Source organism: Tiliqua scincoides, chromosome 12 (assembly GCF_035046505.1).
Source record: "Tiliqua scincoides isolate rTilSci1 chromosome 12, rTilSci1.hap2, whole genome shotgun sequence".
NCBI lineage: Eukaryota > Metazoa > Chordata > Lepidosauria > Squamata > Scincidae > Tiliqua > Tiliqua scincoides.
Genome location: NC_089832.1, coordinates 2,324,478 through 2,347,065, shown reverse-complemented (window position 1 = coordinate 2,347,065; position 22,588 = coordinate 2,324,478). Strand labels below are relative to the sequence as shown.

At 48.6% G+C, this 22,588-nt stretch overlaps 1 protein-coding gene across 1 annotated transcript; it reads right to left on the bottom strand.

The window, feature by feature from the left end:
• Positions 1-1,259: 1,259 nt before the first annotated feature.
• On the bottom strand, positions 1,260-21,815 carry LOC136663194 (interleukin-13 receptor subunit alpha-1-like). The gene is made up of 10 exons (XM_066640178.1): positions 21,560-21,815; positions 14,516-14,682; positions 11,399-11,531; positions 9,420-9,537; positions 7,813-7,976; positions 6,918-7,069; positions 5,736-5,865; positions 4,478-4,580; positions 3,170-3,254; positions 1,260-2,387 (listed from the first exon to the last, which is right to left on the bottom strand). The coding sequence occupies exons 1-10, from the start codon at positions 21,813-21,815 to the stop codon at positions 2,307-2,309; spliced, it is 1,389 nt and encodes a 462-aa protein (XP_066496275.1). The 3' UTR covers positions 1,260-2,306.
• Positions 21,816-22,588: the final 773 nt, after the last annotated feature.

Sequence of the window (22,588 nt, the reverse complement as noted above, 5' to 3'; positions counted from 1 at the left end):
GTAGCACACTACATGTGCTTGGAAGGTCTCTTGGAAACGTCATGCACTACCAAGCATAATAGTAAATATTTATGCCGTCTTACTACACAGAAAACATTTCTCACCAGTTTGGGGAATCATGCCCAGTTAGTCATGCCAGGGGTTTTCCCCCCTATTATCTTTTAACATCTTTATCATCACCCTTTGGGGCTCCTACCCCCCATTTTTGCTAGGTGATCAGTTCCTTATTTCTCTCTCTTGCACCTTCCCCTCCATTGTTTTGCTGGTTCAAGGCCCAATGCTATCCAATTTTCCAGCTTCAGTGTAGCCACACTGCAGCCCCAAGGTAAGGGAACAAATATTCCCATACTTTAAGGAGGCTTCTGTGACTGCCTCCCCACCACAGGATGCAGTGCATGCCCCATTGGCACGGCTGCAATGGCACTGGAAAATTGGCTAGGATTGGGTGCTCAGACTTTTAGTAAACTTTTTGTATTTTTATGGTTTACCTGCCTGGTTTCAGCTCACCCTTGAGCAACAGGTTGCCTCATCTACCAGACCGCTCACATTCCAGGACTGCTGGGTTTTAAGGGGCTGGAGCTCTATGTTCACCTAGGGGAAACTTCTCTCCCAGCTTGAGGCATACTCTCCAGTTTTGACAGTGAGAGTGATGACAGTTTCTGGAGGAAAAATCCATTACGGGTTACAAGCCATGATGTGCATGTGCAACCTCCTGATTTTAGAAATGGGCTCTGTCAGAATGCCAGATGTAAGGGAGGGCACCAGGATGAGGTCTCGTTATCTGGTGTGCTCCCTGGGGCATTTGGTGGGCCGCTGTGAGATCCAGGAAGCTGGACTAGATGTGCCTATGGCCTGATCCAGTGGGGCTGTTCTGATGTTCTTAACTACAATTCCCAGGAAGCCTTGCAGGTCTCTTGTTATCTGGTGTGCTCCCTGGGGCATTTGGTGGGCCGCTGTGAGATGTAGGAAGCTGGACTAGATGGGCCTATGGCCTGATCCAGTGGGGCTGTTCTTATGTTCTTATGACAACCTCTTTAGTGCAAACCTAGCTTATCCAGTCAAAGAGTAAAACAGGAACAGTACACACACTCATCTTGTAGCTCTGGAGTGAATTGTGACTGAATGGTGCTGTTCCTGACTGTGAGTTAGAGGTGGAACACACAACAGAAAGCAACCTCCAAACCATCAGAGACATAAGAAACTAGGCTCTTCTCAGTCTCTTGAGAAAAGTGAAGGATATTTTCACACACTGACAAGATTTTATATTTTAAAAAAAGACATCTGTTCATTCTTTATACAAATTACATGTCTCCAATGTTAAAAAAATAAAGAAATCTGAAGCGAAAAATATATACACAGTATACATATTCAGGAACGTGCAACGTCTGAAAACACCTTTCGTCCAAACGTTCTCAGTCCTGCTGGACAGTTTGTTGCAACAGACAAAGGTGCACCCGAGGCGTCAACTGGGAACATGGCTGGAAGTCCTCTTGCGCAATTTTGGCAGCGCACAAGTCAGAAGGCTCAGTTCATCGACAGGACTGTGCAGCCATTCAACCTTCCTTTGTGGGGACCTGCAAGGTTGTGTTGGCAATAACAGAGGTTGTGCCCACTACATCGCACCCCCATGGCCTCTTCCAACACTACGGTTTGAAGTTGTGCATGTCTCCTACGTCTAACAATCGCTGATGCGCAACAAGGATATGTACAACCCTTATCAGAGTGTCTATGCATGTGTGCTTGTGACAACCCCCCCCCCCCACACACACAAGTATGCCAAGAACAAAACACACTACTCTGAGCCAAGGAATGAAAGTATGCACCACCAGCCTAGCCAACTCTTGGCCATCCCATAAGAGACTCCAGTCATTTCCAGGCTTGCTTGGAGAGGCTTGCTTGAACGAAGCAGGGGAAACCACAGATGCCAAGTCAAGCCTTGCCAGGTCTGTTGCGACGTCTTCCGGTGCTGAGCGGCAAACACAGAGGGAAACCGGTTCTCCTCCAAAGGTTCTGCTTCACAGAAGCTAACACAAAGCTGGGTGCTCACATTTTTGGACATGATGAGCGAGCGTCACAACGGGAATGACAGACAGGCTGATGAGGCGAGGCTGGCCATTTCAGTCACTGGGCTCCATTGGCCTGCCTAGTCACACTCAATGCTTACAGCAAAGAGAAGTCAGGGAAGGGCCGCCACGTGCAATGCTGCATCTTCAAGGGATGCGCCAGCAGCTGGGAGCGTCAGTCCTGCCCCCAAAGGAAGCTTACATTCAAATGTCGTGGAACATCAAGAGGGCAGCCCCTCATCCTCAGACCTCATTTCCTGTGGGCTCCAGGAGCATCAACGAATGAATCTGCTCATCCTTGACCGGGTCGTACGTGGACTGCTTCTAGGGACAAAGAACAGCAATGAAAGTCTCTTGCAAGAACTTAAGGCTTTGTTCAGTTCTCTTTCTTAGGGCTGCTTTCTGCGTTTAAAGGACACGTTCTTGTTGGTCCACCACACGTTTACAGTGAAGACCATAATTTGTAGAGGGAAAGAATGTGTCAAAAAACATACGGATCTGGGAGCCTTGCTAAATGGGCATCGATGCACCTCTTGCAAAGTCTATGTGCTGAACATTTTCAGCTGATGTCCCCTCCACACACCAAGAATGCCAGAGGAGCCTTGCAGGATCAGAGCAAAGGTCTGTTTAGCCCGGCCTCCTGCTTCCGCAGTGGCCCAGCCAGATTTTTTTGAGAGGCCCACAAAGTCTGAAGGCAGTAGCCTGTCCCCTGCCCCCGGTGACGCCTCTGGCTAGGATCCACAGGGGGCTCACCACGTAAGAAAAGCAAATCTGTAGGCAGCCCAAGTTGTCCTTTGCAAAGCTGTGCAATGGATAAACCAAGAATGTGCCTCATTTATAGTGGGGGGGGGGGAGAATTGTGGGGGGGGGGCTTCACCCTCAAATAAAATGTTCCAGGGCAGCACAACCAATACTGAAACTACAATGAGATAAATAAAATCATACAACAGACAGTAAAACAAAAGACAGTCTAAAAAGCTTGAGAGAATGAGAGGTCTTGGGCAGGGCACCCACACCAAGAAGGCCCTGTCTTGCTCTCTCGAAGGTGGCCATCTCATGAGGCTGGTTTTGCATGGCTGGGAGAACCCCAATGGACCGATACTCACTTGAAGCTCTTCACTTTGATCTTCAAACATTTTCTTCAAAACCTGTCCAGGGTCTGGAATTTTTGGAAGAATCAGCAGCTTAATCCTTTGGAAGGTTCAAAAGAAAAAAAAATGAGAAGCTGCCATTAACAGAGCTGGTTTAACCGACTCAACAATCTTTCAACAACTTCCTGGGAAGCTTGTTTACACAAGACCGCAGCGAGACAAAATTGCCAGAACCCCAACTCTGTGCTCGACAAACACAGCCATAGCATATTACGGTGAAAGAATATTGGAAAAGCCCTGCTCGATCTCTGGGCTAGGGGTGGATCTCAGAGGCAGCAACTTTTGCCACATCCTATGTCTCTTCCTGGTCCAGACATGCCCCAAAATGTTACTCAGATCTATGCCAGCAAAACAGTTGACACACCCGAGTAGGCCCATAGGGGCCCAGGCAGTGTAGGAGAGGTAAGCAAAAATGTCCTTTGCTTTGTCCTTAGCTCTCCACCACTGTCTGGATCCCAGCCAGCCTGCAGGATGCAGTGGAGGCAACACTGCATCACACAGACCAGCTGAGGGCAGGATTAGGCCCTAAATGCTGCAGCCCAAAGAGAGATTAATAGATGCATCTCTAAAAATTCTCAGCCTTCAGCACAAACGTCCACCAAACTCTACAAGCATTCTGGAAAGATTAAACAGAAGGGAAAACGACTCTTGAAAATAGGCCTGCTGCACTCAGAAGAGGTGTTTGTTTTGGTTGATAACATAAAAACATCTTATATTGGTATTTAAGATATTTTCCATACATTTAAATAGATTACTTTTCCAGTTAGAAATAATATTGTGGCTGCATCTGCTGATATTACATCACCTACCTAGGACACTTCTAAAGTGTTTAAAATCTTTTATCTGTTACCCTGTACACGCCCAATCTTGTCTGATCTCGGAAGCTAAGCAGGGTCAGGCCTGGTTAGTACTTGAATGGGAGACCACTGGGAATACCGGGTGCTGTAGGCTTATAACATAGTCTTTTGAGACTGAAGGTTGCCAACCAAAATCTTTTATCTGATTGCTGTTTTCAAGAGGTCTGTTTGTTAATATGTTTTATCTTGTTTTAAATTATGTTTTTAATTTGTGTTTTTAATCGTTGTAGTAAGCCACCTTGGGTCCCTTTGGGAAGAAAGGTGGGGTATGAATAAAGTAAATAATAAATAATTCATTAAAATGAGAACTTGGAATAAAAACATGGAAGGAGAACTTGAACTGGATTGGAACTTCAAACCCTTGTGTCAATAAGATAACTTGGCTCAAACAAACTCAGCCTCTTACCTCTTCAGGTAGACCAACAAAATGATGGTCAGGACAGCCACACAGAACGGAATGAAAATATATAAGAGGATATTGAAAGTGTTGTCACTGGTCTCTCTGTCATCTGAAAAAGCAAGATCCAACAGGTATTAGGCCTGACTTGTGTCATTATACTTTTGTTCTATTGGTGTCAGAAATGAAAGGAAAACAGCTGAAGATCAGGTCTGTGCAAGCTTCACTGAACACAACGCATGGAAGGTTAAGGCACACCAGCAGTCTCAAAACCAGTCCACGCTTGGAAGGAAAAGGGGAATTCTGGGGCATTGCCAGGATACCTGTAACTGCAGGGTTCCCAGACATTATTTCAGCACCCTTAAAGGTCCATTGTCCTGACTAGTCCGGTGCATCAGGCTGAGAAAGCCACAGTTCCAGGACAAAGCACCTACTAGGCTCTCTAAAGGTCCCAGCCCAAGGTCTCCATGGCAGCATCTCCAGTTAAGGGATTGCAGGTAACAGGACTGCAAGAGACCCCTATTTGCTACCCTGGAGAGCCACCAGAAGTAGATAACATAGGGTAAGATGAACCAATGGCATAACTCCATGTGATGACTTCCCTCCCCCAAGTTCACTCAGCAGCAAGGTCTGGCTCAGGAAAACTACTGTGGGCTCTGTGGCTGGTTTCCTAAACTGGTCATGGAGGCATCTTCTGGGAAAAGCAGACTCCCTTGCTCTGGTTTCTGAGTGGCCCGAGTACAAACAATGAACATGACAGCAGCCCTACACTGTTCATCCAGCCCATACAGTGTTGTCATTTCTAGCTGACAGGAAGTCTCCAGCAGGATCCTGCCCAGATCTGCAACCAGAAACCCCTTCTGAACTGCAGGGACTGCAGCTGAGAGTTCTGTCCAGAAAACACATCTATGGACCCTGTCCAGGCAGCTGAGAAAGCTGGTGTGTTTCAATTCTCTCCACATTACATTTAATTGGGAGCATTCCAAATGACAGCCAGGATTGTGTCACGTTCCTGGTGTTGGACTTTGACCTGGAAGAGCCAGGTTCAAATCCCCACTCAGCCATCTATGCATACCACTCTCAGTTCCTTGAAGGAAGGGCAGTATTAAAAATGTGAAAAATAAAGTAAATAAGTCCAGTGATGTGCAAATGTCATGCACTGGAGAGCTTTGGCTCAGATCATCATCACCTGTCAACACCAGTTCCTTCTGCAAAATGGAAACTGTGACCCATATGAGGTTCTTGAGAAGATAAAGCAAGTTCTCACCCCAAATTGCCTCTTCGCTCCAGTCACTCCAGATGGACTCACTGTTCTCTTTTGGCTTTACTCTCACCCGGAGCGTGTGCCGTGTATTAGGCTTGAGACCGATAGATTTGCTGGTCTGATCATCGCTTGTCTGAAAGAAACAAACAAGCAACCTTTTGTAACTGAGCAATGTTCTGACCAATGAAAAAAACCAACTTCAAATGCTATGGAAAACGAGTTTTCATCTAATGCAACAAGAATATTTTTCCTGCAACACTGAAAGACAACAGAAGTACACTTGGTGGAAGAATGGTGGATAAATTTTTGGGCTTAGAAATGGATAAACGAACGACCTTACGTCAAGAAAAATCAGTAATTTTTTGTAGAAAATTGGAAACCATTCACTGACTTTCTGTATACGAATGAGCTAATGATTTGTGGATTTGAGGAATAAGAACAGTGGAAACAAACCTAATTACAGAGACAAGTTTAGAGACAATGACAAGTATAAAAAATCATGACGGAGATTGGAACTATGTAATCTGAAGTACAGAACAGAGAGAGTAGGGATATAAGTAAAAAGGATATAATACTTTATACTTGTTATATTTTACCTTTTAGATCAGTGTTTCTCAAACTGTGGGTCGGAACCCACTAGGTGGGTAGTGAGCCAATTTCAGGTGGGTCCCCATTCATTTCAATAATTTTAATATATTAGATTTGATGCTACCATGGTACGTGTCTGCATTTGGGGAACTGTTATAGACCTGTACTTTGAACAGGTTACTCTGTATATGCTTTTAACAATATAGTCCATAGGATTTACTCCTGGGTAAGTGTGGGTAGGATTGCAGCCTAGGATTGTTAAAAATTTTCCTACTTGATGATGTCACTTCTGTCATGAGATCACTTCCGGTGGGTCCTGACAGATTCTTATTCTAAAAAGTGGGTCCTGGTGCTAAATGTGTGAGAACCACTGGCCTAATCTGTCCTGTCAGTTTTGCAAACCACCAAAAACTGAGTCGTGACCTACTGCGGGCCAGGGACTCGCAGTTTGGGAACCACTGGGCTAGACAACACTTTAGGCCAAACTAGATGGATCTCTTTAACATCTTCTCAGAACTGCAAGAAGAGCTCAATCCTTTGCACCCCACACTGACTCCCCTACAGCGTCACTGTAAGTCAGACACAATGGGGACTTACATCGTTTTCCAAAGAATTGGTTGCAGTGTCTTTAATTTCAATCCCATAAACCAAATTTTTCCTGTCGGCCGGTTTGCTCCATTTCAGAAATACTCCGTTGCTGTCCTTTGAGATGTTGACTATCGATGGGGGATGCAGTTTTACTGGGAATTCTGAAACCAAAAACCAAAACAAGAGTCCCACAACATTAACATAGTTAAACATTAAAACGCAGAATTTAAATAATAAGGTCAAAACATGTTTCTAATGTGCTCCACCGGGTTTCACGTGCAACCAGGATATGGTACGGAAGGGAAGAATTGTTCCCCAGAGCTTGACAGGTTTCAGAGAGGAGGCCAAACCTTGCCAGTTCTCTAAACGGGTGGGGATTGTTTTATTGGCCCCGTTTAGCTTCACAAACTGCTCCAGAATGCCTTGCAGAAGTGACTTCTGGTTTATGCAACTTCCAGTCACTTCTGTGGTGTGTTCTGGGGCATGCAGAGGCCAATGGAGAAGGCTGCCTGCCTGGCACGACCCAGAAGTGGCCTCTGCAGCTCCCAATAAGGTCATTGTGACACTACAAGGAGCATCACACTGTGTCACAGTTTGGGAAATGCTGCCATAAGCCATCATGACCTCCAGAGAGAGGAGAAGGAGCCCTCCTCCTCAGATCACCATTCATGTGCTGAGTGAAGACTGCAAGCGTAGTCGGAGGCAGTCTTGGCCCCCCCCACCATCCCCCAGTTATGGAATTCCTTTCCACTGAACACACCTGGAGTCTCAGCGTCTTTTAGGTATATTGTATGACCTCCTTTGTTGACAAGGGCTTTAGGGATTATTATTCTTGTGGGCAGGAGGTTCTCACAGCACAATCTTTTTGGCAAGGAACAAACCGCAAGCCAACAAGCACACCTACTTTTTCCACTGACGCACACGGGTCGGACATCTTCGGAATTGCCTTCAAATACGATACGGAGCATTGAGGTCCCTTGTGACTTTGCGTAACTAAAGGTGCATCGAAAGTTATTTCTGTCACGACTGAAATTTGTGCACTGCTGGACTCCGGGCTGGTCAACATACCTGGGGGGGAAACACAAGTCCAGTCTAATACCACAACAGCAGAGGGCACACACAGAAATGCCGCAAGAACCACAGAGGAACCAGGTGGCAAAGTTCAAGGGTGCAGCAGGGCTGAACTGGAGGAGGAGGTTTCAAGCTGCTGTCTTTGGAGCCAGACCTGCAGACAACCCAGCCTGGTACTGTCTGCTCTGATGGTCAGGGTCTTGAGCAGAAAAAGACCTTTCTTATCACATACGACCCGACCATTTCACTGGAATTGCCAGGGACCCCATCAGCTGCCTTCTGTATGAAAACCGGTGCTTGAATATAGCTGACCAAATGCACTTCTGGCAAATGCCTGTAGGTGTGTCCCCCCCCCAGGTCAGAGCCAGGCAGGGGCCTCAACTAGGTATCCCATGGTGCATGAGCCCTTCCTCCCAACCTTGCATCATGAGGAACAGGTGGCGTCATCCATCTGTTCCCGCCTTTCACTGCCCTTGGCTGTGAACATTAAAGAAAGGGGGAAAATCGAGCACGTGGAGAAAGAGTGCTCATCTCTTCCCCCCCCCTTGTTGCCATCTCAAAATGGTACAAGGGGGCAACGGACAGTGCTGCTGAGGAAGGAGAGAGGGCACCCCTTCACCCTCCCAGAGACATGGATGGAGCAACCTTCTCTTAATTTTAACAGCTATGAGCCCTGGAGATAAGCCCCTCCCCCCCACAATGGCAGGTGCACTCTGTTCTTCCAAGTAGGTTTGTGAAGCAGGGAGAGGAAAAAGGAGAGTGGCTAGGGGTGGTGTAACACAGGAACAGGCTTTTAAACCTGTTTTAAAACCTGCTTATGCCCTGATTAAAAAACGTGTGGAATTGAGTTACAACTCCTGAGCTCCTGGGAGATGCTGCTGCCCCCTCCCCCAGGCCATGCTATAGTAAAATCCTTCTTTAGACTTGCAGATATTTTGATCCTTGCTGCCTGGAGGCATTGGAGGAGTAAACCTGCCACCAGGCAAGCTCCTTTGACTGCAAGGGAAAGGATATTACCTTCTTGCTCAGAAGCAAGCAGGCAAGGGACATTTCAAGAAAAAGTAAACACGGAAGGTCCTAAAATAGAGTTGAATCTCTCCCTCTAAAAGGCAGGCTGTGAATTGCAACAACAAAGGGGGAGCTCCATGGAGACCAGCCCAGCTTCCTTCTTCTTCCTTCCAGGGGTAGGTACCTATTTCGGAACTGCTCTTGGCAGACAAAGGCGGAGAGAAGAGATGAAAACACTTGGCTTTGCCCAGGAATTCTCCCAACCGACTCTGCTGCGTAAAGAGAGGAGCTCAGCTATTCCTGGACATGAAATATTTTCCATTGTGAAGCCCAATGGAATTGCAGAACTAGAGAGCACGGGACAAGGACGCATCATAGTACTGCTGTGCCGGGAAAAGGTATGCCCCCCCCCAAATACTCTGAGGTACAAACCCGTAGAACAAGTTGTAGCTGTTCTGTGTCGCATTCACTCCAGCCTTCCACGAACACGTGATGTACTGCTCATTATGCCAAATGCAGCTTATATTGATGGCCCCAGTGCCTGGCAGACCTAGGATTGCAGAGTAAGTCTATCAGAAGTGGGGCTCCTTCCCTTCACCCGTGCCAGCAAGCACGTCTTTTCCCAAGCACTCCCCTTCCAGCACTGAACCCCTGAGCCCTTGGGCTTGGTCTGTCTGCAGAGCAGCACAGCGGAAAGGCCAGAAAGCAAGACAGGGATCGTACTGATGAAATTAGTACTTACAGTACTAATTAGTACTTTAGAGCAGCAGTTCTGAAACTGTGAGTCCAGGACCCACCAGTGGGTTAGGAAGTTGGCAACCTTCAGTCTCAAAAGACTCTGGTATCGCGCTCTGAAAGGTGGTTCTGGCACAGCGTCTAGTGTGGCTGAAAAGGCCGATTCGGGAGTGACAATCACTTCCACACTGGGAGCAAGTGCAGTCTGTCCCTGGTCTGTCTGCCTGGCTATGGGCCTTCCTTCTTTGCCTCTTAGCCTCAGACTGTTGGCAAAGTGTCTCTTCAAACTGGGAAAGGCCATGCTGCACAGCCTGCCTCCAAGCGGGCCGCTCAGAGGCCAGGTTTTCCCACTTGTTGAGGTCCACTCCTAAGGTGACCCAATTTTTGTTAGGCTATGTGCATCAAGGGTTAAACAAGCTGCTACGGGGGGGGGAGCACTGCTGCCCAATCACCATTACAGCCATTTATAAATCAGACAGCCAACTCCAGGGCCCCTAAAAAGTTTGAGAACCACTGCTTTAGAGCACTAAAGTAGTACTAAAGTACTCCTTAGTACTAGAGTACTTAATTAGTTCTTTAGAGTACTAAAACTGAAGTAATTAGAAATTAGCATATCAAACTCACCTCCACACCTTTCCCTTCCAAAATTAATTTTCTTTCTAGGAAGGCGGGAGGAGAGTGGGGGCAGAAAGAGGTCCAGTGATGGACCACAAGTGGACAATGAGAGCAGGATGTAGCAGGTGTGATAAATGGGAGTGTCAACGCTCCCATTTCTGGACCCCTGAACACTCTCTGTAGGAGAAAAGCAACAGGAAATGGCAACTTCCTTTCATGCTGTGCATGTGGGCTTCTCAGGGACACCTGCTGTCCAGTATAGGAAGCAGAATGCTGACGGCTGGCCTGACCTGGTGGGACTCTTCAAATATCCTTGGCACAGGAAACTAGAGTCTGGGCACTGCCTGAAGGTTTTTGAGCCACAGGGGGTTATTTCAGTGGGATATGAGCAGGAGAAACACCTAGTTGGCTGCTTCTTCAGCAGTCTGGGGTGACATTTCCCTACCAAGGGGCTGCAGCAAAGCTCTGGGATGCATGATTTCTAGACTGGGCAACATGCGTGGTTCTAGGAAACATTTCCTTAATTTTTGAGTAATACTATTCTTAAGCTGTGATTCTATGTACGCGTTACTGGAAGTAAGCCCCACTGAACACAATGGGACTTACTTCGGAGTAGGTATGTCTAAGAGTGTGCTGTTATCTGGTGTGCTCCCTGGGGCATTTGGTGGGCCGCTGTGAGATACAGGAAGCTGGACTAGATGGGCCTTTGACCTGATCCAGTGGGGCTGTTCTTATGTTCTTAACTACAATTCCCAGGAAGCCTTGCAGGTCTCTTGTTATCTGGTGTGCTCCCTGGGGCATTTGGTGGGCCGCTGTGAGATACAGGAAGCTGGACTGGATGGGCCTATGGCCTGATCCAGCGGGGCTGTTCTTATGTTCTTAACTACAATTCCCAGGAAGCCTTGCAGGTCTCTTGTTATCTGGTGTGCTCCCTGGGGCATTTGGTGGGCTGCTGTGAGATACAGGAAGCTGGACTGGATGGGCCTATGGCCTGATCCAGTGGGGCTGTTCTGATGTTCTTAAGCAGATACAGGGAATACACACAGTATCTGAAGACTTACCTTTCTGTTGAAGAGTAATATTAAACAAGTCTCCGTGCACATTCTCAATTTTATCGCATTCAGTTCTTACTCCGAAAACAATTTCTTTACCCAGGTCCACTGTCACACTTCTGGAACGTTTTACATCGTATTCCTAAGGTTGGAGAGGAAAAACTGTTTAGCGATGTCAAGGTGAAGAACCGTATTAATCTCAAAACCTCCCACAATTATCGAGTTCTAAACTAATCTTGCAAAACAAACAAATAAATAAATAAATATACATATACATATACACAGGGCTTTTTTTCTAATGGAACGCGGGGGAATGGAGTTCCGGCACCTTTTTGCAGGGGCCCCTCCCCTTTGGAGGCATTGGGGGGGAGCAAAACAGAGGCATTCGCTGGGTGGGCGCTGGGTGGGCGGGCGCCTGGCCCCTGCCTGACTGCACAATGACCCCCTCCTGCCCCATCCCCAAGTTCTCACCTGAACCCAGCCCGCCTCCCCTCCCCCCACGTTCTGCTTCCCTGTGCAGCTTCCAAGGAGGAGGAGGACGGACAGCCAGCCAGCCAGGGAGACGGGCTGTGGCACCCACGGAACGCCCAGGTACTGGCTTGGCGGAGGAGGAGGGGAAGGAAGCTGGCTGGTGCAGCCCTGGTGCCAATCTGCAGCATGAGCCTAGGCGTGTCTACTCAGAAGTAAGTCTCACTGTGCTCAGTGGGGCTTGCTCCTGGGAAAGGGTGCATAGCCTTGCAGCCTGAGAGCCCAAGCCTATGCATGTCTACTCAGAAGTAAGTTCCATTGTGTTCAATGGGGCTTACTCCCCGGAAAGTGTCATAGCCTTGCAGCCTGAGTAGACAGGCAGAGGAAGGGCTCTGAGGCTGCAGTCCTCTCCACACTTTCCTGGGAGGAAGCCTCACTGCCTCTAGTGGGACTGACTTCTGAGTAGACAGGCAGAGGAGGGGCTCTGAGGCTGCAGTCCTCTCCACACTTTCCTGGGAGGAAGCCCCACTGCCTCTAATGGGACTGACTTCTGAGTAGACAGGCACAGGATTGGGCCCTGAGGCTGCCATCCTATCCACAGTAAGCCCCATTCACTAAAGTGGACTTCTGAGTAGACATGCATAGGATTGGGCTCTTAGGCTGCAATCCTAGGCACTTTCCTGGGAGTAAGCTCCATTGACTAGAACGAGACTTACTTCAGAGTAGACATACCTAGGATTGGGCTCTTAATCCTGGCAGAGATATATATCTGCACCCATTTTCACATGCTAAGGGCAGGTGAAAAGGGATTCTACATGTGAACAATGTGCTGTCCAGCCTTGCCAGAGATCCTCCTCATCCTTCCCCCACAAGCATGCCCTCCGCCAGCCAGCGTTTGCAGCTCCTCTCCAGCAATGCACAGCAGCTGCTCAGGGCAGGAGAGAACATGCAATTGCATGCCAAGCGCCTTCCCAAAGACACAGAATATGCTGATACCTGAATTAAACCATATTTAATAGCTTGTTTGCAAACATAGCTGTTTCTATGTGCACCTAAGGACCCCTCTCGTGTAAGAATTCCTGTTTTGTTCTTACTCCCACAGTTGCTTAGAGTAATTTTACTACATGGAACTCATGTAAGCCATTTTTTGGAATCCATTCACCGCTTCCTCTCCTCGAAGTAGTGCCACACTACATACTACACACTACAAGTGCACCTGTACAATATTTTTCCCCTATGTGTAGAAGTAGCAGCTAGGGGGAAGGGGATGTGGAGATTGACAGCCCAATCCTATGCATGTCTACTCAGAAGTAAGTTCATCTTTAGGGGGGAAGCACATAAAAAATTTTATTTCTCCAATAAAAAATGGTTTAAAAATAAATAAATAAATAAATAAATAAATAAATAAATAAATAAATAAATAAAAGATTAACAAGTTGTGAGTTCCTGCATCTTTTCTTTTACAAAAAAGCACTGCATATACATATACATATACATATATATATAAGATTTCTCTCTCTCTCTCTCTCTCTCTCTCTCTCTGCTGTAGCTGAACTACATGGAGCAGGGAGTTAGACAAGATGACCTCCATGACACTTCTAAGTCTAACAGTCTATGATTCCAGCAACTCCACAGCGGTTCGACTATACAGGCCAGAGTACCAGAGAATCAGTCAGCTGTGAGCCCTCCTGCCACTCTTTCTGCCCTCTCCCCCTGGAGGGAACAGCTTGGAATTTGGACCGCACACCCCCAACTGCCGGGGCCCAGAGGAGAGGAACCAAGAGGAACTCCATATAACCCTAGCAGACAATGCCATTTGTGGGTTTTAATGGAAAGACATCCTAGAAGTAATCGGCTGAAAAGTGGGGTTTAGTGTGATTAATTCATCAGGTGACAACCTAACATTCCATGACCAGGAGGCAGCAACACTCACTCCAGCCCATAAGGACTCAGGATTTGATGCCACACACAGAGGTGTAACAAGGGCTGAGCTTGAGGGGCACCTGCCCCGGGAGCTACATCAAGGAGGGGCATATGACTGCTTTGCCCTGCCTTGCCCAGGAGGAAGGGGCGCTCATTACGGTGGCTTCACACTCCTGTTCCTTCTGCTCAGTGGCGTCCCTTTCAAGTGTTGCACTTTCAAGGGGGTGCCTCCACAAGAAAAGGAAAGGGCAGCATGAAGCCACCAGACCAAGTGTCCCTCCTCCAGGAGAACTGTAAGTGGCTCAAGGCAGTCACTTCCAGGTTCTCTCCAGAAGAGAAAGCACTGGCAGCGCCACAACCCTTCAAAGCAGAGACTTCACAGGAGAAGGGGCAGGAAGCCACCAGCACCTCCTCCTTTGGGAGTAATGTAATGACTTCACTGCCCTGGGTCTTGGGTCTTCAAGGTATGTCTCTGGTGTATGACTTTGGAGGGAGTGTTACACCAGCATCAGTTCCACAAGATCGGATTTCTGGATTCCACCAGTCAGGGTTTTCATCCCTGCAGAAAGCTGTAATTTCATAAAACTGACAGAGAATCAGAGGGAATAGAGCTGGGATGATGGAGCCAGGCAACGGCTGCTTTTCAAACCCCAAAAGCTTCGTTCTCAACACCATTCCTACACCCATGTTTCAGAGCCTGCCTCCTCTCACAACGCAAAGCGCCACAGAGCTCACCCTTGAATTGTCATCTTTTCCATCGGTCCACACTACAGTCTCATATGACAGCGCGCAGGTGTGATTGATCCCAGGCTTTGGAGGATCCCAGCGCACGGTCAACTGGCAGTGTCTGACGTCTACGGAATGCCGCACGTTCGACGGAGGAGGCAGGGTCCACCGGGCACCTGTGAAAAGTGAAGGAGGAGGATGGCGTAAAACATCATATCCTGGCCTTTGTAAAATAAGTCACTGTCCTCGAGAGCTGCATCCATGTGGCAGCCAGGATGGCTGGCACGGGGGCATCTGACGCTCAGTGCCAACTTCATGAAGGTGCGACCCAAGGGCAGCCCTATCCTTAAGTAACAAGCAGTGCAAACTGGGCAGCAGCCAGGCATGTGCCACCCTCGGAAGACTGCTGCCATAGACCCCTGCTAATTGGGTAAGAGGCACTTTTTCAAGTGGGTGCTCCTCTTTTTAGCAGGGGGAGAGTAACTGGCCCGCCTCACCCCAGCAGTGCCTTTTCTAGTGGTTGTCTGCTGTTCTTTGGCATCTTTTTAGAATGTGAGCCCTTTTGGGACAGGGAGCCATGAGTTAGTTGATTTTTCTCTGTAAACCGCTTTGTGAACTTTTAGTTGAAAAGCGGTATATAAATACTGTTAATAATAATAATAATAATAATAATAATAATAATAATAATAATAATAACAACAACAACAATAATAATAACAATAATAATAATGTGTGGCACTCATCTAGTGCCTCTAACACAGTACATGGGCTTGAAAGTCTGCAGTGCTTACAGGTTTGCAAATGTTAACTCCAGGGGATCACTGTCCCAAACCCGAGAGGAGCAAAAGGAGGGGTATGGGGGGGGCAGAGATTCTGCCTTAGGCAGCTGTACAGTCAAGGATCAGGGTCTGGTTCTTGGTCAGCCTCAAGAAAGCTGCTGCCTCATGGAACTGGGAATGAACTGACGAAGCCGAGCATCGAGCAAATGGAAGACCAGCAGCTCAAAAATGCCCGTTGTACACCTGGAAGCTGTAGCGATGTTGTGGTTCTTAATGGCAGCAGGGACACATCATGCTCTTGAGTTAAGTCCGGATTCCGCCGTACTGTTCTTGCTGAGAGGCGCTTCATGCGTACTGAGAAAGCCGGAGATGTGCTATGGAGCAATATGCATAAAAGCTGCGCCCTCTAAGTCCAAGTCATCTCAGTTCTGTGTGGTCTCTAATCTCACTTTCTGCAATGCGCTCCCCAAACATAAGCAAGTTGCACTGGGTTCAGTTTCACGTTCATGGACTTGGGAATTTACTCCCAGGTCAACCTGCACAGAATTTCAGCCTTAATTCCTTGTTGTTTCGCAGTGGTCAGAGGGTAAAGCTGGTATTGATCTGCAGGGGGTTAATGCAATTCCATGCATCTCTCTAAAAAAATTCCAGACCTAGAACCAGCAAGAAGAAGATCACCCTCTGTGAGTCAGCCTGTTCACAACAGCTGCCTGCTCAAGCCTTTGGTCAGAGCAAGAACAGGGCATCCTCTGACGCCAAGGGGTTGAGGAGTGCATCGCACCACAAAAACTAGGAACAAACTTAGGAGAAGCCCTGCTGAATCACGCTAAAGGCCCGTATTGTCCTGTATCCTGTTTCCCACAGAAGGCCTCCAGTTGCCTCTGGGAAGTCCCAAAGCGAGGAGACTGACAGGCAGAAGCTCTCCAGGGGATGGCCCAGCATGGACACAACAGCTGGCTCCCAGCAGAGCCCGCAGCAGCAAACAAAACACCTGGCAACCACACATCACTATGGAGATGATACAGAAATGATGCACACAGCCCAGCACAGAGGCGCATGGCCCCACATCTGCACACGTGCAGGCTCAAGCTAAATCCAAGTCTCCAAAAACAAGGAAGCCGCAGGAATGTTGTTCTCTTTCACAATCAATAGCACAAGGGGAAAGAGCTGCAATGCGAAGGGTTTGCAAGGCAGGCGAGAGGACGACTCTGCCCCCAAAGCAGACATCACGGCAGGGAAGTCACGTTAATTGGCCTCTCCCATTCACCTTTATGGATTTACATGTTGCTAAGAGGTGAAAGACGCTGAGCCCACCACACCTTGCTCTGACACCCCAATACCTTTTCTAGGGGCCACAGCTGAGTGTCGGAGCCCCTGCATTGCATGTGGAAGGCCAAAGGACCAGCCCCAAACAGCATTTCCAGTCAAGGCTGAGCAGCGTTTGAGGCGCGTTCCAAGAGCATCCTCTGGTCCAAGAGCATCTCTTGCTGGAAATAAATCCAAGGACCGCCACAATGCCCCATCAGGCGCATCCTACACGCTTGTCTGTATGTGACCCTAAGAATTGTTATTTATAAAAGGTATGAGAGAGAGAAAGAGAGCTGGAATGTGTGCCTGATGGGGCAGGGAGTCCGATGGAGGAATTTCTCTTGGGTCAAAAATCCAAGAACTGCACAACATGCAGCGGGGGAAATTAGCAGTTTATGGCTTTGACAAATACAGGGGGACATCAGGGGAGGTTCAGCAATTTTTGTTTCAGGTTCCTCTTACGCAACTGTAACACAAGTGTTCCTTAATGCCACAGGTTCTACAGTGCAATTCAGAGATGCTGGGTACGGAATCTCTCCAGCTTATTTACTACACGTCAGACCCAGTGAGAGAGATGCGCTCATCCATCCTGCAGAGCAGATCATTCAGGCGATAAGTGGGGCTTGTTTACCTCCATGATCATGTGAAACCTCCTCCCCATTCCACCTCAGAAATCCACCTCAACTCTCCCATGACAAACCCATTTGCATCGCTCCTAAGGATATTCAGATCACCGTCAGCAGGTCCCACAAGTCAATAAAGAAGCCGACACAAACGTGTGACTGGAATTCCATCAAGCCCACAGCATCGGACCCCGCAGATCACCAAGTTTGCTCTTCTGATGCCAAACGCAACAGATATCAGTTTACACCACTGATTTTTAACCAGCCACAAATGATCTGAGGTGTGCTGCAGCAGTTTCAGGGAAGGATGATTTATTAATTGGGCCATGGGGGGGGTGTGAGCCCCCCAGGAGCAGCACAGTGTGCCTTGTCAATTTTCAAGAGCCTGATGGTGTGCCTTGACAATTTTAGGACCTTGTCAATGCGCCATGAGATGAAAGAGGTTGAAAATCGCTCACTACAAACAGGCCACAAAGGGTTATACTTTTTAGGGTCAACTGGGTTTTAGGTGGACAAGACACCTGCAGTAGACAGACCATCTGCCCCCACCCCATCCTGATACAGGCTCACTCTATCTCAGGGGTGTCCAAAGTTTTTGGCAGGAGGGCCACATCATCTCTCTGACACTGTTTCGGGGGGGGGGGGATTAATTTACATTTCAAATTTGAATAAATTTACATAAATGAATATATTAAAGATGAACTTATATGAATGAATGAAGGTCTTGCAATAGCTCAAGGCCTATAAAAGGCCTTGCACAAAGCAAGGCTGGCCTTTCCTTTGCTGCTGCTACTGCATCACAGACGTGAAACAACAAGCAGTGGAGGGAGCCCTCATCCCACAGCTCACTCAAGAGGCCAAACAGTTGCCCTCACGCTGCGAGCAGTTGCGTTGGGCCAGTGTGGGCTCCAACAAATCTCCGGAGGGCCAGAGACTCATTGGAGACTAGGGGCTCCCCGAGGGCCACATAGAGAGGCCTTGAGGGCCGCATGTGGCCCCAGGGCCGGGGTTTGGGGACCCCTGCTCTATCTGGTACACACTCACACAGACACACACAAAAGAGACATATACAACAGAAGAGATTCAGATGCTGTATAGGAATTGCAGAAGATATTACCGAGGAGACAGGGTGTGGTGTCCACAGTGCCCCTTGCTCTAAGTAAATGCAGGGTTAAAGCCCAGGTGGTAGCTGGAGGTGTGCTGCACACCTGCAGCCACTAGAGGTTAAAGTGAACCTGGGAACATATAAACAGCACCTGAAGGAACTAGTGGTGTGGATTGTAGGAGGAGTGCAGGTTGGAGAGGAGACTGACTTGGCTTACGGACTTTGGAATCTGACCTTGGCATATTGACTTCTGGACTTTGACTTGGATACCCTGACTAATTAGACTGACTTACCTGGAACCTGACCTAGGACTGTAACTCAGCTTATTGGCTCTGGACTCTGATTTGGCAACTCTCATTGATTGGACTCCTTTACTTGGAATCTGTGGACAGGAACTGGACTCTGACTTTTGCTTGCTGCACTTGTGAGTTTAACAAGGGAAACTAATCAGCCTTAAGTGGGCACAAGGCCCAGTGGATTGGGATTTGGCAGAACAGATGCACAGCTTGTACTCTCACATAAGACACATGGGAGTTTCTTTGACTGACCTATCAAGCTGGCCACTTCCTCCCTGCAATGATGGCCACTACCCCAGATGGGTAGTTAAAAGAGGACAGCCTTTCCTGGAGTATCAGCCTTTCAATGGCTTGTTGGAATCTCCATGTTCAGAAGCAGGATAAGTTAGTGCACCCACTGCTGGTGATGTTGGTGGGGGAGGGAGAGCTCTTGCCCCTGTGTTCTGCTTGTGGGTTTTGCCACATGCATCTCACTGGTCACTGTTGGAAGCTGCAAGCACCACAGCGAGGGCCAAACAGACCAGAAGGCTGAGCTACAAATCAGCAAGTTCCTGGTCTGGGTCTCACTAGGTGGAGAGAACACACCAAGTCCTATTACAGGACACTCATTATTAACATAGGGCCCAATCCTATCCACCTTTCCAATGCTGGTGCAGTCCTGAGGAATGGAAACAAACATTCCTTTACCTGGGGATGCCTCCATGACTGCCCCCCTACTGCAGGACACAACACAGGGCCTGCAACAATGCTGGAAAACTGGATAGCCTTTGGCTCATAATGACCTTGTGTGTCCAATTCTCCTTCCTCCAAAGAACTCAAAGTGACATGTACAAGTCCCCCTTCTCAAATCACCAGAGCCATTGTTTAGAGAGAGACTGACTTGGCCTGGGGCCACCTGGTCAGCTCTGATGCACAGCAGAACTGGAACTCTCTATACCTGGACAGTTGATTAATAATAATAATAATATAATATACAGTATTTATATACCGCCTTTCTTGGTCTTTATTCAAGACTTTATTCAAGGCGGTTTACATAGGCAGGCTTATTAAATCCACGCAGGGATTTTTACAAATTGAAAGAAGGTTCTATCTTTCAAGAACCACTACATTCAAGGTGTTACACTCCGATCTGGTTTAACATTCTGGCCTCCATCCTCCCACGCTCCGAGCAGATGGAACAGCTCAGCTGCAGCTTGCCAGCTGCTTCAAGGTCGCACGGTGCCGGTGGCCTCGAACTGGCAACCTTGTGGATGTTAATCTTCAGGCAAATGGAGGCTCTACCCTCTAGACCAGACCTCCTGCCCAGGAGGAGGTGGATTGATTGACAGGTGGATTGATTGACAGGTGGATTGATCGAAGGCTACAAAAGCCTGACAGATGGATTGATCGCAGGTTACCAAGGTAGAACACGTAACTAAGAACATAAGAACAGCCCCACTGGATCAGGCCATGGGCCCATCTAGTCCAGCTTCCTGAATCTCACAGCAGCCCACCAAATGCCCCAGGGAGCACACCAGGTAACAAGAGACCTGCAAGGCTTCCTGGGAATTGTAGTTAAGAACATAAGAACAGCCCCACTGGATCAGGCCATAGGCCCATCTAGTCCAGCTTCCTGAATCTCACAGCAGCCCACCAAATGCCCCAGGGAGCACACCAGGTAACAAGAGACCTGCAAGGCTTCCTGGGAATTGTAGTTAAGAACATAAGAACAGCCCCACTGGATCAGGCCATAGGCCCATCTAGTCCAGCTTCCTGAATCTCACAGCAGCCCACCAAATGCCCCAGGGAGCACACCAGGTAACAAGAGACCTGCAAGGCTTCCTGGGAATTGTAGTTAAGAACATAAGAACAGCCCCACTGGATCAGGCCATAGGCCCATCTAGTCCAGCTTCCTGAATCTCACAGCGGCCCACCAAATGCCCCAAGGAGCACACCAGATAACAAGAGACCTCATCCTGGTGCCCTCCCTTGCATCTGGCATTCTGACATAGCCCATTTCTAAAATCAGGAGGTTGCGCATACACATCATGGCTTGTACCCCATAATGGATTTTTCCTCCAGAAACTTGTCCAATCCCCTTTTAAAGGCGTCCAGGCCAGATGCCGTCACCACATCCTGTGGCAAGGAGTTCCACAGACCAACCACAGCAGACTGAGCTCTGTGCATCTTGCTTCTGAGTAAACACAGACAGGTTGGTGGCAGTAAAAGCCTCTTGCGGGAAGCCTACCAAGGGGTTTCAGAAAGGAAACAAGCAGAGGACTCCCTCCTTGACCGCTGCCTGGAGGAAGGAAGTTCAACATCTCCTCCTCCTGCTGCTCTGAGGATCTCAAGTGCTCACCGAATTCTTCTCTCCTCAGCGCAGCGTATTTGTTGGCTCAAGCACAAGATCATCAACTTGGCCAAAGTCTCTCTCTCTCTCTCTCCAATGCTCCTCTTCCCTTGCTAAGAGCTGCTTAGAGCTCTACTAAGAGCTGCTACAACTAAGAGTATCTGAGAGCCACCAGTGGGACAACTGAAGGTCCTCTTACAGGTTCCCTCCTAAGTGAACACTCAGACCTGGTGGACGATCGCATCCCCCAGCCTCTCTATCGGTCCAACCAGTGGCGTAGCTAGAAGGGGGGGCAAGGTACTAAGTTTTGCAGGGAGCCTCACCGCGGCGCGCAAGGGGACGCTTCCCTCTGGAAGCATTCCAGGCACTCGCCTGTTTTGCTCCCCCTGCCTGGAATGGCTCCGAAGGGGAGCGTCCCCGAGGCTCCCTGCGAAACTTCGGACTTTGCCCCCCTCTAGCTACGCCACTGGGTCTAACAAACAGAGCGAGGCAGCCCCAGGCTCGCCCGTGCGCGCGGCAGCCTGCCCAGTTCGTTCTCTCGCCGCCCCAGTTCTCTGCCCCCGCGCAGGGGACAGCCCAGCTGCGCCCACCCCCACCACGCGGCGCCCCTCACCTGGGCTGGGAGCCCCGGGCAGGGCCAGCAGGAGGGCGAGCAGCCCGGCGGCTGCCATGAGGACTCTCCGCCGCTCGGCTGGGCTCGGCTGGGGCGCGGGGGCCGGCACAGACGGGAAAGGCTGCCGCGGCGCCCCGCCCCGCCGGGCAGGGACGGGAGAGCGGAGGGCGGGGCGAGGGCGCCTCTGAGCACGTGCAGAGCGCCCTGCGCGCGTGCTGACGCGCTCATTGCAGCCTCGCTCTGCAGGGGGATTCATCTCCAATCATTACTTACGTTTTATCCAACTTTAAGAGTTTTTTAATTAGCAGCGCAATCCTAGGTATGTTTACTCAGAAGTAACAGCATATCTACTCGGAAGTAAGTCCCATTAGCGTCAATGGGGCTTACTCCCAGGAAAGTGTGGATAGGATGGGGCTGTGAGTCTCCTTCTGCCTTCTGGGGCTTACTCCCAGGCAAAGCACTGCAGCTTTATTCACTTCAGTTTTATTTTTTTTTGGGGGGGGGGCCCAAAACACACACCCCCTAAAAAACAAAACAACAACAAAAAAGTCGATTAGGGGTCTCTGGAGGTTTTTCTCCCAGAAAAAAACAAAGGATCAGCGCACACAAAAAGAAGAAGGAAAAGAAGTCCTTAATCAGCAAAGCACTTTATAAGAAAAAATAGAGTATTTCCCAACACCACCAACATTTACACATGCTATATTTTTATTTTTGCTTTGAAAAAGTGTTCAGAAAGGAAAAAAAAAATTCGGGTTTGGAGGCATCATTATCAGGCAAAACAAAGTTTCACACCACTGATCATCATCATCATCTTCATCATCAAAAACTTGCTGTGGTCAAAGAAACAGCGGCCGTAGCCTCAGACTGCTGTACTTGGAGGAATAAGGGCCGTATCCTATGCCCTACTTACTCAGAAGTAAGTCCCATTATAGTCAACAGGGCTTACTCTCAGGTACGTATGGAAAGGATGGCAGTCTTGATTGTTTTACAAGTTACAAATTAGACTGAATTTTTGGCCACGTGCAGATG